Source organism: Pseudochaenichthys georgianus, chromosome 9, assembly GCF_902827115.2.
Source record: "Pseudochaenichthys georgianus chromosome 9, fPseGeo1.2, whole genome shotgun sequence".
In the NCBI taxonomy this organism is placed as follows: Eukaryota; Metazoa; Chordata; class Actinopteri; order Perciformes; family Channichthyidae; genus Pseudochaenichthys; species Pseudochaenichthys georgianus.
The window spans coordinates 40473062-40490990 of NC_047511.1; the positions used below are offsets into that span (position 1 = coordinate 40473062).

The 17929-nt window shown below is 43.9% G+C and overlaps 1 protein-coding gene across 7 annotated transcripts in view; it reads left to right on the forward strand.

Moving 5' to 3' along the window:
- Nucleotides 1-11945, forward strand: part of trpm3 (transient receptor potential cation channel, subfamily M, member 3) — a 193826-nt gene extending 181881 nt beyond the window's left edge. For 4 of the 7 annotated variants that reach the window (XM_071204426.1, XM_034091089.2, XM_034091091.2 and 1 more), the window contains 6 exons: nt 367-541; nt 1023-1151; nt 2694-2844; nt 6725-6918; nt 7110-7242; nt 8768-11945. In XM_071204426.1, coding sequence (XP_071060527.1) covers nt 367-541; nt 1023-1151; nt 2694-2844; nt 6725-6918; nt 7110-7242; nt 8768-10373 — 2388 coding nt within the window. In that variant the 3' untranslated portion in view covers nt 10374-11945. The remainder of the gene's footprint in view (nt 1-366; nt 542-1022; nt 1152-2693; nt 2845-6724; nt 6919-7109; nt 7243-8767) is intronic. The other 3 variants (XM_071204427.1, XM_034091093.2, XM_034091094.2) reach the window with 1 other exon arrangement.
- Nucleotides 11946-17929: the final 5984 nt, after the last annotated feature.

The window sequence follows — 17929 nt, forward strand, 5'->3', positions numbered from 1 at the left end:
CCCTTTGAGTGCAACCATGATGCTGATGTGGCCCGTGATGAAATTGAGTTAGATTAAAGCCCCAGCGTCTGAACATTGATTTCCAGTCAAGTTTTAATTCCAGAGCAAACTAAATTGAAGTTTGATTGACCAACCAAGACTCTTGAGAGGGTTAGTAATCAGAAGAAGCTAATACACACCATCCATCATCAGACTTTTCTAAATGCGTCTCCAGTTGTATTATTCGTTGTGTTATTAGACCTCCCTCCTTGCTTTCTTGTTTTGCCTCATTACTGCTTTCTTCACATTCAAATGGTTTTCTTAATTTTCTTCTCCCATTCCCTTCTCTCTTTGACGGTCCTCCCCCCCCCCCCCTCCCTCTGTTAGATGATCGACATGATGTATTTTGTGATCATCATGTTGGTGGTGCTGATGAGTTTCGGTGTGGCGCGTCAGGCCATCCTCAACCCGAATGAAGACCCGTCCTGGATGCTAGCTAGGAACATCTTCTTCATGCCTTACTGGATGATATATGGAGAGGTGTTTGCCGACCAGATTGATCGTAAGTTCAGGGCGAGAGTGTCAGAGCTCTTGAATAAACATATGTTTGGTTAATTAGGGGGAGAACATGTCCTGGCTGAAGAGAGATGGAAGCTATGTGACCAAAAACGCACCTATCTCATCGTTAAATATTCACTGATTCCTCAACAGGTCAAACACAACATATTGATAATAGGGACATTCTTGACAAATGTTGCTTCCACGTCACCATATCAGGAGAAACCTTTTAAGTTATTCAGCTTCGTACATTAGGACATTAGTTTTTACTGTCAGTTCGTCCTGATGTTTTGTCTCTACGTTATTTTGTATCCTGTAGACTCGATAAGTGACTCAATGAATTGTCTGGGAGACAATGTCCTGAGAGAGTGCGATGTGTGCTTCTCTGTTGTTCTGTATGGGTGTAAATATGATGGTGTGTACATAATGTGAGGAGTGGCCCAAAGAGAAGAGATCTGAAATAATGTTTTCATTCTTTGTTTCAGATATGCATAGTAGGAAGTTAAAGCAAAGGCTGAATGAAAAACCCTGGCTGTCTTCAAATTACTTGCGAACTTACGGAACCTGGCGTAGTAGTGGTCCATCCAACTTTCCCCAGTGCAGTCAAACCCCCAGTAATTCAAAAGATATAGACTTCAATTTTAATCACATCTACCTATCCACCTCTCCTTCATCATCCTCACATTACCACCATGTCATGCTCACTCCCACCACTAGAGGCCACTTGAGACTAAAGTGTGCATGCGGCTCCGCGCTCTGAGGTTAAAGTTGCCCTCATGTGATTGGTTTCTTGGGTCAGCTACTGGATCTACTTTTTTCTTTAAGATCATTCAAATTGAATTAAATCCTTAATAAATAAGGCTGCGTTAGTTTCCCAAATTGACCAACCAGTAACTTGACCTAAGGCTAATCTCGTAAGCAACTTTACCCTGACTAATTTTGGCACTGGCTGACAAATGGCACTGTTACATGGCAGAAGCATTTTTCAAATGTGTCCTGATATTGATATGCTCTTCGTCTCATCAGGAGGAACTATCAAAGTTTCACATTTTGATATTCCCTTGATGTTTCTTCTACTCGTTTAATTTCTTGACTTCCTGTTAGTTTCATTTGAAGAAGTGACCCTGCCATGTTAACACCGTCTGTCACACAAATCATGACACCCTCCCTCTTTACGCCGGCTCAGCTTCTCACAGGAGCCATCGCAACATTGCCCAAATATTTCTAACAATACATCCAACATTTAATATTAGAAGGCATTTAAATTGACAGACAGAAATAAAACACATACAAACAATATTTTACCAGCCACCCTCCATCATCTGTAATCTGTTTTTTCACGTGGTTCAGTTGTCAGAGTTTAAAAACCAAATTTTTTGAAGGTGAACATTTTATAAATAGAACAATTACTTCAGTTCTCTGTCTTTGGGCTGCATTGTGTGAAACAATTCAACATCAAGCAATGATGAGTGTGACTAGAATGAATATAAAAAGCGAACCAACCAAGAACAAAACGCTGAATGTTCCCCAGATAAGCCGCAGCAACTGAACCATCACAGATGGAAAAAACATACTGTGTATCCTAAATACATTTCAATCAATTCAAAGCAGTCAACCATTGCTGAATGAAGCTATTGCACATATGTGACAATATATTTGAAACATCCGCTGCATGTTTAAATATATTGGTAAACACAACTTGTGATGAGACATGATGAATGTATTTGTTGTGTCTTTTTTTTCAGATGCACATTTCTGAACATGAGCCCTTTCATTATAGTGTCCACTTCTTTTCCCAGTCTTTTTGTTTCAAGAAGCATAAAGACACGATATGCTTCTTGTTTGTTTGTTTGCGAAGAATACAATTCTGCATTTTGTTTGGTATTTTCAGGTTTGCTTGTCTCTTTGTTTGTCTTGTAACCCAGTGTACAGAATGTGCTTCAATGGTGTTTATTTATTTGTATTTGCTTTTATTATAAGTTCCTTTTTCAATATTCTTTGTCTTCCGTCTGTTTTCATATGTCTGCATGTCTTTCTGATTTGTTGTGCATCTACTCAATTCCTACCAAAATATAATTCATGACGGCTCAAGTCCACCGATGTAGTAAACCTTGTATTAACTTGTATGTGTGTGTTTTCTTTGTGGCGGTGGGCAGCCCCCTGCGGGCAGAACATCACTACAGATGATGGGGGGGTGGTGTCGCTGCCTCCCTGTAAGACGGGGGCCTGGATCGTCCCGGCCATCATGGCCTGCTACTTGCTGGTGGCCAACATCCTGCTGGTCAACCTCCTTATCGCCGTGTTCAAGTACGTAAAGCCTCTAATCAGGACCCCACACGACTTCACACATACCTCAGGAGAACCTGAAACCAGTGGGGGAAGAAGAAGTACTCAAGTGAAAGTAGAAATACTACAGTGTGAAAATACTCAGTAAAACTTTTGCATTCAAAATCATACAAATACAAAAGTTTCACCATCAAAATATACTTAAAGTACCAAAATAAATATAACTATTTGTGCAGTATGGTCAATTTCAGACTCATATATAAATAATTGGACTATAATTATGGATGAACTTTTATATACTGTTGGGCAGCTTAACCTAAAATAAGATATCAGTTGATTTACTTTTTGTATTAATAATATCAGCAAAGAAGCCAGTTACTGAAATTGTTAAATAAAAGCAGCAGAATAAAAAGTACAACATTTGCCTTCAAATGGTAGTGAAATAAAAGTATATACAGTACTAGCATAAAGAGAAAACACTCAAGTGAAGTACAAGTACTTCAAACCTGGACTTGATTAGACGTACTTTGTTAAATTCCACCACTGCCTGAAACACACTTGTTTTTTCAGCATGATAGAAATAAGTACATTTCACCACGATGCTACTACCATTTCTTTTACCAAGATAAAAATGCCATGAAATATATAAATAAATTAAAAAAATAATAACAATATTTCAAATAACAATAATAACAAATTGAAAAAATGATATAAAGAATAAGGCAGTTTCAATGTAGTCATGTTTTAAACTGGACAATATGTAGGAGGCATACCTGACTGCTTTCACCTGTTTAGAGTGTTTACCATGAACACAGAGAGGGGGTGAGACTGGGAGTGTAGGAGCCATGATCGCTGTTGATTGGTTTGGCTTGGGTCACATGGGTATGGGTGGCACTCATTATAATCCTGTTCACCTGTGTGAGGTGTGGGTGTGTGGAAGAGAGGGTGACACGGGGCCGTTGTACTTCTTTGTTGACCGCAAGACTACAATTGCTTGGATTATAACAATGTATATGTCTGATCACCGAGTTGTTTCATTAAACTACGAAACAGATTCTCGGATCTCAGCGAGTACTTTTTTTAGCGTGTCATCCAACAGCAAACGGGCCCGGCCTCAGCCTCTCAGCGACTTAGTGTGTTTCCTGCGGTCGCTACAGGGAGTGATATGCACGTTGACCGCACTCACACTCCCAGTCACACTAATTTACAGAATAATTAGGTTACTCGTAGGGCCGCTCGATTATGGCAAAAATCATAATCTCGATTATTTGGGTCAATAATTGATATCACGATTATTAAAAACGATTATCTGTTTACTTTGAAAACATCCATTTATTGAAAAAAGTATGTCTTTAACAGTTGATTACCCTGAACTTTAAGTATAATTCAACTGAAAAACCAATACAAAAATAATCGTTTTATTTCGATTATGTTGATTTCATAATCGTTGCAAGCCAAAATCGTAATTGCGATTTAAAATACGATTAATTGAGCAGCCATAGTTACTCGTACCAATTATATTTTTGCATGCTTTGTGTGATGGTTATGTTGACCGCACTCACACTCCCAGTCGCTCTCATTTACAGAATTTCATAATTAGGTTACTCGTGTTTTGGGAAGGAATATTAGGTAGAACCATTACAAGGTGAAACAGATGTAATCCAGCACATCAAAGTGTCCCCACGGCTTTTTTTAAACTGCCTACAGCCACTATATCAAAAACGAGTTTGTGTTGGGGCCGCTGTAAAGCCACATTCATTAGAGCCTGTTAGCAAATGTTAACAACAGAATGGGATGGTGATTCTTCGCAGAGACATTACCACGCTAATGATCTGTTAATGTGCCTCTGAATAATCCATGTGGCACAGACGATCATCCTCTTCTGCACGTTTGTCAGGGTAGTTAACAAACATACCCCAATGGAAGAAAAACAACAGTTGAATTGAAGGTTTGATATCATAACACATTACAGTTATTATTTAGGATGTTGGATTTTCTTTCTCTAGAGCAGGGGTGTCAAACTCAAGGCCCGGGGGCCAAATCCGGCCCGCGACTTCATTTTATGTGGCCCCGCAAGAGCTTGCAAAGAATATAATAAGTTTATTATACCGGTTACATGCCACTTTACAGAAGCACGTTGCCCATAAACTACATGTCCCACAATGCATCTCGTTTTGTGACATGCGCACTGAAGAGACCTGGGGCCTCATGTATAACGCATGCGTAGGATTCACGTGGGAAGGTTGCTTACGTAGTAGAAATCCAAAAAATAGGTACAGAAATGTCCCGACATTTTCCGATTCACCAAACATTGCGTACCGGCGAGCAAAGTGCGTACAGCACTTCCTACGCCGGTTTCCCTTTATAAATCACAATCGACTCGAAATGCGGTGCAGCTTTTGCGGGCTTCACGTAACGCCCATATTTGCCTATAAATAGTCAAAGAAACGCCCATTCATTCATTCATTCATCAGTCTGACTGACTGCATGAAGTAGATCGCAGGAAATGACGACAGAACAGCTCAAAAAGACATCTCACACCGCGTCAGAATTTGGTTATTTTGGGGAGGTCGAGATAAATCATATTGTTTGGTGGATGCCGTTTGAACCAGAGTAGCAGCATGGAGGTCGGATCGTCACCAAAATAAATAAATAAGTGGCCCGAAAAAGGTTCATGACAAAATAAATACACATAGCCTTCCTCAGGCAGTGTGTTTGCACCGGGGACAGGAGACCGCCCCTTGATGAGAGACTGTAAGAAATGATCGGGGAATCCCCCCGGTGTGGAGTCATGACAACTGGATCTGAATTAGGTTTTTGTATTTGGTGGTTTGTGTTCCAGCTGTCGATCAGCTGTGCGCAGCGTCTCCACTGCAGTCTGTGCGTCTCAACCAGTCTATGGTCTCAACCCCCCCGCAGCAACTCTATATCCACCAGTTAAAGGAAATACAACTAATGTGTTGTGTTATATCAGCTGTACAATTTACCACATATGGTGTTCTTAGCTTCCATACCTCCTGTGTTTTACGAGCGACTTATCAAGTCTTGGCAAACGGCATAAAACACGATTAAACGTGATAGTATATAAAACCATGCTCGTATCTACAACCTATAGAAATGCAAAACGGCGTCAGTTTAGACGTAATTCTGTCCTCCTGCTTACCGCATCATTCATGAGAAAACATTTCATAACATTAGCACAACACATTCGAGGTGGTTTTAAATAACATATCCGTATTTATTTATTTCTCCAAGTTATGTGTTTGTGTGCACTGAGGAGTCGCAAACAGGCGTTTGTTTAATAATTGTAAGATTGGCTTTAATCAATGTTTGAAAATGAATTCTTCATATATCATAAATGAGAGGTAACATTTTATGTATGGTATTATTTCCACATATTTCTCTCCATTATTCCTTCTGCCAACGCGGTGTCGTAGTTTCTCGTCTCTCCCGTTGTTGTGCTTAGTGCGTACGCATGGGTTAGAGTTTGCGTGGAGGACCGCACATTTTCGCGTCAAGTTAGTATTTTATAAATCGCAAACATTGCGTAGAAACTGGCGTACGCCATCTTTTGAGCGTATATCCCTTTATAAATGAGGCCCCTGGACTTCTGCTTTCAGACGTAGTTAATTACGAAGTTATTATCCTATCCGATAATAATCCAATTCAGAGGCAATAATGTAATATAATACATTATTTTATATTTATATTATATATTTATATCGTTACAACCGGCCCTTTGAGTGCAACCTTTATGCGAATGTGGCCCGTGATGAAATTGAGTTTGACGCCCCTGCTCTATATCCTCTGTGTCCAATGTGGTTGTGACTGTTTGCCTGATTCAGTTTCTTTTAGCTTTCAGTGGATGTAATGTCTGTTTCTTTTGTCTTTGTCTTCATAGCAATACATTTTTCGAGGTGAAGTCCATCTCCAACCAGGTGTGGAAGTTTCAGCGCTACCAGCTCATCATGACCTATTACGAGCGCCCGGTCCTTCCTCCCCCCCTCATCATCTTCAGCCACATCACCATGGCGCTCAAGCATCTGTGTTGTCGCTGGCGCAAGCACGACGACGACGAGAGGGACTATGGACTGAGTGAGTGGCAGATGCAACTTCAGAGTTTTCATTTGCTCACATCACTTTTAAGCATTTTCATCAGGCCTTTTCGGTTTTTACTGCTTATGATAGTTAGTTTTAGAACTTTTGCTATTATTATTATTCTGTTGTTCAAGCAGTGAAACGTGACACTTCAGCATTATCACTTCCTCAAACGCTTTCATCCACAGAACTGTTCATCACTGAGGAAGAGCTGAAGAAGGTCCACGACTTTGAGGAGCAGTGCATAGAGGAATACTTCAGAGAGAAAGACGACCGCTTCCACTCCTCCAACGATGAGAGGATCAGAGTGACTTCTGAAAGGTCGGACACAGCATGGAGAATTGGTGCATGAATGAGTCCCGTGCTCCGTCTGTCAGTGAGACGGGAGATGTTGTCGTGCACATTTCAAACAGAAGAATAGAGTCGGAGGATGAAACCCTCTTTAATGGTCACACAGACATGCACACAGCGCACACAGTAGGGCTGCTCGATTATGGCAAAAATCATAATCTCGATTATTTGGGTAAATTATTCATTGACTTTGAAAACATCCATTTATTGGAGAATTTTTTTTTTAACAGTATGTTTTTAACAGTCGATTACCCTGAACTTTAAATATAATTCAACTGAAAAACCAAAAAAAAAAAAATTATTTATAATAAAAGGATAATCGTTTTATTTTGATTACGTTGTTTTCGTAATCGTTGCAAGCCATAATCGCGATTAAAATACGATTAATTGAGCAGCCCTAACACACAGTGACATTTGACCCGCTCCCGAGACCACATCACTCCCGTCCTCCAGAACCTCCACTGGCTCCCCGTCCGTCAAATAATCGACTTCAAAGTCCTCCTCATTACTCACAAAGCCCTCAACAATCAGGCCCCCTCCCTACCTCACAGACCTGCTGCACCACCACGCCCCCCCCCCTACCTCACAGACCTGCTGCACCACCACACCCCCCCCCCTACCTCACAGACCTGCTGCACCACCACGCCCCCCCCCCTACCTCACAGACCTGCTGCACCACCACACCCCCCCCCCTACCTCACAGACCTGCTGCACCACCACACCCCCCCCCTACCTCACAGACCTGCTGCACCACCACACCCCCCCCCCCTACCTCACAGACCTGCTGCACCACCACGCCCCCCCCCCTACCTCACAGACCTGCTGTACCACCACACCCCCCCCCCTACCTCACAGACCTGCTGTACCACCACACCCCCCCCCCTACCTCACAGACCTGCTGCACCACCACACCCCTTCCCGCTGCCTCCGCTCATCAGAAGCCAACCTCCTATCCATCCCCACCCGCATCAATCACCGGACCTGGGGGGACAGAGCCTTCTCCGTCGCTGCCCCCTCCCTCTGGAACTCACTCCCCCAACCCATCAGAGACTGCACCGACCTCACCACCTTCAACACACTCACAAAAACTCACCTCTTCAATCTGGCTTTTAATGTGTGATTCTTTTTGTATTATTTGACTATTTTAACTTTAACTATATATTTATTTGTTGTTCCTTTATTTTCTTTTATCTTCACTATATCTGTAAAGCGTCTTTGAGCACCTGTAAATGCGCTAACAAATTAAATCTATTATTATTATTATTTGTTCTCAGCTTTTTACCCATCCTAGTACCAGGAGCCAGCTAGTGTATGGCGCCGGGGAAAGAGACAATAAATACTGCAATATGCACAAAGAACTGCAGATTTAAAATCGACACGATCACATCTGCAATGTTTAAAGAGACACCTTTTCTCTCCCAAATTCTTCGCTGCTATTCTCCCCTGTCCTGTGCTTTTAATGTGTTTCTAATTCCTTTCTTCTCTGCTCCACCAGGGTGGAGAATATGGCAATGCGTCTGGAGGAAGTAAATGAAAGGGAACACTTCATGAAGGCCTCTCTGCAGACCGTTGACATCCGTCTGGCCCAGATGGAGGAGCTGATTGGAAGAATTGCCGTAGCCCTGGAGCGAGTGACGGGTGTGGAGCGTGGGGAGGTGGTCACCAAAGTGCGATCCCGGACCTCCTCTGACTGCACGGACTCTGCTTACATCCTCCGTCAGGGTGAGTGCCCGGATTCATACATCCTGCGTCAAAGCAGCTTTAACAGCACAGAAGGGAACACCTACCGCCTGCAGGAGGCCCTGGAGGGGACAGCGGAGGGCTCCATGTCCCCCCCCTCTCCCACCGCCATGGCTGCACGGACACGGAGCCACTCGTTTTATGTGGGCCGTGGCGGTGAGCGAGGAAGCAGAGCGGAGCGCGCTGACAGCTTCTTCAAAGAGCGCTCGCTCAGCCTGCATCGAGCCAACAGCTCACAGTCAGTGTCCTCAGGTACTGCCGCCAAGGAGTCTAAGCCCCTCCCCCTGGCCACGCTGTCGGTCTCCCAGCAGCACCGTCCATCATCATGCATCGATATCTACGTCTCGACCTCTGAGGAGGTGGGGCCTGCGGAGGTCTTTCTGGATCCTCTCCGAAGGATCCCGACGCTCCAGAGAGACTGCTCCCTGCAGTCGGATGTCATGGAGACGGTGCTGCCGGGGGGCCGGGACTTTGGCAGCGCCTCCCCCGGCGGGACGGGCGACAGGCACTCGGAGGGTGGAGTAGGCAGCAGCGGAACAACTGGAGCCATGTTTGACAACAGTGCAGCTGCTGACTTGTGCTCAGCCCACCTCTTACCAGACCACTCATCTCCCTGGGACATAGATCCATCCCCCCCCCCCTCAGCAGGGCTGCTGGAGCGCTCTAAGAGCAGCCGCTACCTCTCCGCAGCAGGCACATCCTTCCTGGAAGAGCCCCCTCTGGTCAAGTCCCACAGCCTCATGTTCACATCCCGAGGCTGCTACAGCGGGCTGGGGGCCGGGGTCCAGGTGAAGGCGACAGAGTACACCAGCATCACGGACTGCATCGACACGCGCTGTGTCTCCGCTCCGTACACTCCTGCAGAGCGCACTCACTCCCCCGGAGGGTCCTCCTCCTTCCCCTTTGATAAGCCGTCAGAAATTGCTTCCGCTCACCCAGAGAGAGAGGCAGAGCTCAGCCACACAGAGTCAGATCCAGAGGACCCTGAGGACCTGATTCAGACCCCTGATACCCCTCGTCTAGGGGGCCTTGACGGGCCCAGTGGGGCCCCTTTCTGCTCCCCCTACTCGAGGCTTGAGCGAGCAAACAGCTGCTCCTCAGACGACTCCCATCCTTCCCTCACGCTGGCCCCTCCACACCGGAAGAGCCTGTCGGTGAGTGAGAGGATGGAGATGGGACCGGTTCTGGGGGCAGACAGGGGGCCTGGGCCCGGGGGCCGGGGTCTGGCAGGAACCAGAAACCCCTTCCTCAGGAGCAAGTCTGGAGCACGACCTGAAGCAGCCAAGACTGACAGCCTCTCCATGAGGAAGCTGGCCACGCCCTCAGCTTTCCGCAGCTTCGACAGACAGAACTACACGTGACAAGAACCCTGGTCTGCACACTCACACACTGACAGGACCGGGGGGGGGGACTGAGAGGGCCGGGGGCCAAACAGAGAGCAGGGTGGAGTTGCCCACAGATGCTGATCTACAGATTTTTCACTTATGTTTTAGATTAGAAAAGATGATAAAAGTGTATTTAAATTCAGTGCTGAAGGGCAACTTCACTCTGGACCAGGTGTCAGGGGAAAGGATGAGAGATGGAGGGTCCTACTGTACACCAGTCAAAAACCAAGAGCTATGAATCTAGAGTAGTTTTTACCTCCTCTTGTAGCCAAGTAACTCTATGGGTGTTTTTGCAATGGAAGGTGTATTTGTACTGTATGTCTTCCACCCGCCGACCTTACATCGAGTCGTCATGTCACTGTTTTACATCGCATATCAACCACGTAAGTCACGGACAGCCAACTGTCACTGCTAGCTGCAAGCACCTCCTTTGGTTCTTTTGTCTCAGCATAGTCATCACTGTCACAGAACGTTCGCTTTAAATACATTAAGCTCATATAATCCTCACTCCACTCTATACGACCCCAGCACTAAAGGATTCAGCGAAGTGTGTTGGAAACATCTGGAACTATTTTCTCTCTTGGTTGCACTGGAAATGAACTGCAGTAACTTGGCAACAACTTACCTCTAGATACACAAATACACCTTTCAAGCAATCGATATTTATCTTTTTTTCCTTTCGTTGTCTTACGTTTCGTAGCGCCGTTTATCCAGCAAATTGTTTGATTATAGTTTATTGAAAAGGTTACATTTGTCTCCTGTCGTGGTCAGGCGTCAGCAGGATGTATGTGCAGTAAAACAACTGGGTTTAAGTAGCCACCTGATAAGATGTTCAACTGATGACCGGGCACGAATCCACATCAGGAAAATAAAGGAAAGGATTAGGAAGATTTTAATCACGCACATGCAGACGTGCATATGCATGTTTACATGTCTACACACACACACACACACACACACACACACACACACACACACACACACACACACACACAGTCAGACAGTTAAGTCTTATCTAATATGTATAGGTCAGACCTGATCCATGAGAGCTTTAACAAGTGCAATTGCAATCGTTGAGGACAAGAGGGCGCTGTGAGCCTATGTCAGAAGCAATGCTCGCTAGGTAAACATGCTTTGCACATCACACCAAACATCTGTAATGGATCAGCCCTCCGACTTCAGGTTTAGACATCACGTTGCACCGGTTTCACATCCACTTACACCTAATGTATCCGTCCTTCGTGTCCTCCATCACTGTCTTTCTCTTGCTTTTCTCCTTGTTTTCTTAAATGCATTCGGACACTGCAAAAGGAGATTTTAATAGTAAGCAATTCCCCGATGGCTTAGCCCATTACAGTTCATAGACAGGTCACGGAAAAACCCAAAAAAAGAGCTAATTTAAAAGAAGATATGGGATATAGGAAGACATGCATGATCAGTGACGAAGAGGAGGAATGGTAGGGTTGTGATTATGAAAAGATGAAAGCCAGATCAGTGTTTTCAAACGTTTTTTTATTCTAGCGTAACATTTCTAGGAGGAGGAGGAGGAGGAGGAGGAGGAGGAGGAGGAGGAGGAGGCCCTTCTCCGATGGCTTTTAAAGATATATCAAATTAATGGAATTCTTACAGATTTTTTATGTTTTATATTTCCTCAATATCACGATTCAGTTTAATCCATTTATGATTCTATTTATTGACATTTTCTTGCTCATTATCGACGATTACAGTAAATGCCTGTTTGAATTACGAAATCAATATTTATATCTTCTCAGTGATATTTTTGTCAAATTATAAGTATTTTCTAATTAAGCTTTTAAATTGAATAAAAAGATGACCATCGACATGCACTAAATGCTGATGTATTATATTATTTATTAAATATAGAACTGTCCGATATACTGTACATTTCAATCATATTTAAAGTAGTTTTTATTGTATGTTTTATCAAGCAGCTTATGACAATTTTCTAAAGTCAAGTTTAAAAGGCAATACAAAGTTGCTGGATGGATAATGTGGGACTGAAGTGATCCAGAAACATCTCTTTGGTTTTCCCCTAATCATGGAGCCTCTGTGATTATTTGAAACATGTGGCTTTTGAATAAACTCATAGACCTTTGTGTTCCCTTTAAACACGTCTGATGTACAGAGTGGGGGGGATGTTGTTATTGGTAGACTGTGTCATTTAAATCCACCAAAACGCAGATAGGAAGATCTCATTGAGCTTCAAAGCGGAAGATATCTATTTGCACATAAAACTGAGGCATACGTTGGAGGATATAGCATGAATTTGTATAATATGACTTCTGTGTTCCACAATTAGTTTGATGATCCAAACTGTTCATATGCATAATAACCCCAACTCTGAATCTTAAAAGGGAACTCTAGTCATTTAGTAGACTAGACTTTCTCCAGACACTCTCATTCCCCGTTATGGATCAAGCTTCAAAAACATCCTACATTTCCCACGTTGTATCTCAGTGGCGTCTTTTGATAGAGCTTCCCTGACTGTTAAATCGTATCATCTTCCAAAGTCCTTGCCCACAGTTTAAAACGCAGGTTATCTGATAAATATGTCACGACTCGAGCCCCGTCAGAAACACCCGAAAGCTGCCTCCAGCCACAAAGGTCAAATGTGTTCATAGGCTGAATCCCTTACCAGTTAAAGGTGGGGTAGGTAAGTTTCAGAAACCGGCTCGAGGTACACTTTTTGTTATATTCCATGGAATGCTCTTAACATCCCGATAGCAATGAATATCTAAAGTGCTTTGACAAAAAATCCATTAAAAAAAATGTCATCTGTGGAAGCCGTAATACTGTAAAAAGTACAACCATTGGATTGGATGGCCTCCCTGTCTGTCAGCCTTCCATCGGGGCACAAACTGATCTCGTGCCCTCATTGGTCATGTGCGCGCTCGTGTGTGTTGGAGGAGGGGCTCTGTAAGAAAATGGCAGCTTTTGTCCGGTTGTGTATTTTCAAATTCTAGCGATCTCGAGCCGGTTTCTCAAACTTACCTACCCCACCTTTAATGGACCTTTATTTGTCAAATTGGTGGAGCGCAATTATCCGTGAATTCCAACATCAATACACACTTCTTTGTGTCATCATTATCAGTGTGAATCATTAGGGTGGACAGACAGGGAGGAGTATCGTCTTAAAATACTTATCAGATGAGACATGACCCACCATGGGATCAGATTTGCAATTTCCTCCACACAAACGTAGTTCGCAGTATGTTTAAGAGAGACACGGTTGAACCCAAGTCAATGCTCAGGGACACATGACCCCAGTGATGCAAGGCAGTACGGTTATCATAGTGGAGAGAAAGATGGAAGTACAGAGAAAAGGAGGGATATGGATTAGTCTGCAGTAGAAGGAAATATAATCACTGTGCTTAACGAGATTAAAGGGATCTCTATATTTGTGTGTGTTTTGTCTTCAGACACAAATGGCAATAGATAATGAGTGAATGTCTTCATCATTGACCCACACTGGGGGTTAGGGTTATCTAAACAAAAGCAATGTGAGAGAGGGCTTTCCTCCCGACCCGCCCTCGCTCGCTGAACCAAACCAAACGTTGCCAAATGGAAAGGAGCTGGATCTGCCGAGCTCTCGTCTCCACTGCTGTGGCAGGCAGGGGGAACAACGCAGAGGTCGGACAGCTCAACTCAGTTATGCATGGAAACAGATTTCCGACCGACAGTTGAGGCCCTCCTATTTGATCTACTGTGAGAGGAAATTATTAAAGTTATTTAAAAAATCGTTTATCCTTACAGTAAGGAATATGAGAAGACACACGTGTCCGTGGCACAGCTAAAGACGTGTGTACATGATTCTATTAATAGTTTAGTGATGACTGGACGTAATGATAGGAGGTGTGTGTGTGTATGTGTGTACATTAACTGCGTGTGAACCCGGACATATACACCATTTATGGAGGGGGGGGGGGGGGGGGGCATGCCAACACAACCCAACAGAATCTCAGTGTACAGCATTTTAAAAATATTTTCCTATCTCATGAGCATACGATGATAATCAACAGATCTGCTTCCCTCCTATATCGACCTGTGACACACGTTTCTTCTGCAATAATTGCTGATGTGCTTCTCTAACTGAAAGGGACTTATCCCCCTGCTGGTCACACTTTAGTTGATGTCCTTCAAATGCATGCAGTTCTTCCACTCAGAGTGTACAGAGGCGACCTGTAAAGATGAGCGCGAGAGAGATAGAGAGAGATTATAATATGAAATCAAAGTAGTGAGTATTTGGATGCAAATGCAAATCTGTATTCTTCAATGTGAATAGGATCATGTCTGGCATGCATTGTTAAATAAAAAATTAAATAGATTGGTACTCTGTGTCTCTGATTTTATTTCCCCTGGGTTTTTAACCAGTCAGATGCTCACATCACATCACATGTTACTTGTTAGACGCTGGAACAACCTGGGGAGCCTCCGCTAAGACACTGCGAATATCCACTCAAGCCCTGGTCTTCTCTGCAGCCGAATACTGCGCCCCAGTCTGGAGCAGAAGCCCTCATGCGAAAAAGGTCGACGTGGCTATCAATACCTCCCTCAGAATAATAACTGGATGCTTAAAGCCTACCCCTGTGTCCCTCTTGCCAGTCCTTGCGGGAATAGCACCGGCCGGCCGCCGACGGGAGGCTGCCACCCTCGCCCTGGCCAGGAAGGCACAAAAGTATGACTGGCACATCCTGCACCACACCACAATAACTCCAGCACCTCCAAACAGACTCAAGTCCCGCCACCCCTACAACATAGCAGCTCAAGAGATGCTCAACTCCACCTCTGAGGACATCTCCAGAGATGCATGGTTGGTAGCAGCTTGGAAGCAGGAGTGGGTGTCAGCCGGGCCCTCCCGAATCCACCGTTACATCTGGGACCCAGGAGATGGCACCATTGGAGGAGACGACCTACCGCGCCGGCAGTGGACCACTCTAAACCGTCTACGAACTGGGGTCGGTCGCTTTAAAACCTCGATGAAGACGTGGGGCTTGGCGGACAGTGCGGCATGCGAGTGCGGTGACTCTGAGCAGACCGCTGTCCATATAATCACCATCTGCCCCTTATATGGACCACCCTCGGAAGCCAGCCTCTTCGACCTAGGACCAGAGATGCGGGCATGGCTACACGACACCGAGTTGGACATATAACGTTATACGAAAGAAGAAGAAGTTAGACGCTTGTATCCAAAGCGACTTACATACTCAATACTGTGGGCAATCCCCACGGGAGCAATTTGGGGTGAAGTGTCTCAGGGACACAACGACATGCTGCTGACTGCAGTGGGGTTTGAACCTGTCTGACCCCTTGATCCCGACACCAACGCACAACCCACTGCGCCACACGCCTCCTTACCTTGCATGAAAGTTGTGAGAAGTGTATATAAAGTGATGAGCATGACTTGTGAACAACGCTGCTAAAAAATATATTAAAGTCATGATTTGTTAAGAAGACAGATGAAACAAGTATATGGTATACAAACTAATACATTTAGTGAAAAAGAAAGTAAAGGAATTAAGCTCAGTACAAAGGCTCTCATATATAAGTTTGAATACATCGGTGATCATCGATTCATAGCTTTAGTGTTTATATATCTTTCATATTTATAAACGTATTTCATACCAATGAAACTGCTTTTTGGCACTTCTGGTTAGATGTTAACTGAATACTATGCAATGACGATAAAGCTGAATCTAACCGATCACCTGACAAAAACAGAGGTGATTCTCCGACACACCATCAGAAGAGGCAGCGAGAAAGAAACTCCTCGTGATGTGTGTAATGTATTGAACTGTACATCAGGAACATCTGCATTCAATCATCTCCCTTGATGTGAGCCAAAAATTGGGTCTGAGAGCTGTCAACGTTTATCATAGAACTCATAAAACATCAAAAGCACATGCTGTGTGGACGTTGAGGAGCCCCAACAGGAGCTGCTCTGCAGGAGGCGGGACCTCGGCCTCCTGCTGCTGCTGCTGCTGACATGTGACTAGGCTTGTTTGAGACAAGCAAGACCTGCGCAGACCTGCGCAGACCTGCGCAGTTGCGATCAACGTCTTGCTAGTGCGTTGCATGATGGTTAGTCATTTTTGTCCGACTTGCTCTGGAGGCTCGCCCACATGAGACTTTGAAATCTCGCGGGACAAAGACGCCCACAGCCTTGAGAGCGAGGCGAGGCGAGTTGGCGCAGTTGCTCTCCACGAGCTGCGGAAGCGAAATGCTTGATGGGAAACGGCTCGCTGGTATCTCGAGCTGAGCGCTCATTGGTGATTTTTACCACGTGCTGCTGATGAAACTCTCCAATTGGCTGGCAAAAGTTTGTTGTTGTTTTGTGTCAGTTTTACGTCGCCACATCCATTCCCATTTGTCATCATTGTTCCACAATGTTTATCATCATGAAATTAATATCTATATATTTTCTACTATACTGCTTACCGTTTTCATACTTTATATATTTTAGCATATTCATACACACTGTTCATACTGCTCACAGGCTGATATCTAGTGTATTCATACCCCTCACTGTTTATTCATCATTCAATTCATTCTATATGTTATTCTGTAGATTGTGTACATTACTTTCCACTTCACTTCAGGCGAGCTTTTTGAGACCTCCCCCGGCTGCGATCGGCTACTCTCGTCTACTTTCGAGGCGAGCCGCAATGTGTCTCAAACAAGCCTAGTGTGACAGCTGCTGCTCGGTGCTCTGTCATTTGTAATGCTTGTCCAAATTCCAAGAGGCACAAACAGCTTTGAATGTGAACCACGAGAGAACATGTGATGTGCTCTAAAGTGCGAAATATTTGTTTAATTTATATATTACATTAGAAGTTAATTCCACACACTGTATGTCTGTCACTTTGTCTCATCAAAACCAGAAAAGCTTCATATTTTCTTTTATTTAATCTTTCCGTCACTTGTTGCAACCTTCCAGCCTCCCTACATAGAATACTATATGCTCATAGGGGCAAACAGTGAAATGTAATTAGTCAAATGTGTCTACTCGGATTTTATTTTAAAATAAAAATATTACAAAAAGTATATGTATTCTACATTTTAATCTCCTAGCTTCTGGAGCTAATTTGGCTAAAGTAAGCTGTACTTGCTGTCAGTTATGCCGTACAAAAGTGGTGGGGCACAACAAACTTAGATGTCTATACGCTTCTGCAGTGAGGTTCATGGCTGGTGAGGCACTGGCACTGACTCTTCAGTTTACAAATATTAAACCTAAATCAAAATATAATATTATTTTCAAAAGCTTTTTTTGTCTGTAAGACAGTAAGAGGGAGGGGCAGGATCGGGTTTTGTCCCACATGGCTCTAAACAGCTCAATAGGCACACACTGTATACACTAATTAGAAGAACACAGACTAAAACAGAAATGTACAGACGAATCAGATGATTAAACATGATCTTAAAATATATTTAATATATTTTTTAATACATTTTTTGCATTTTTTTGTAATCATTATTTGTAATACTTTCTGCTGACACTAGGTGGGGCTGTGCCC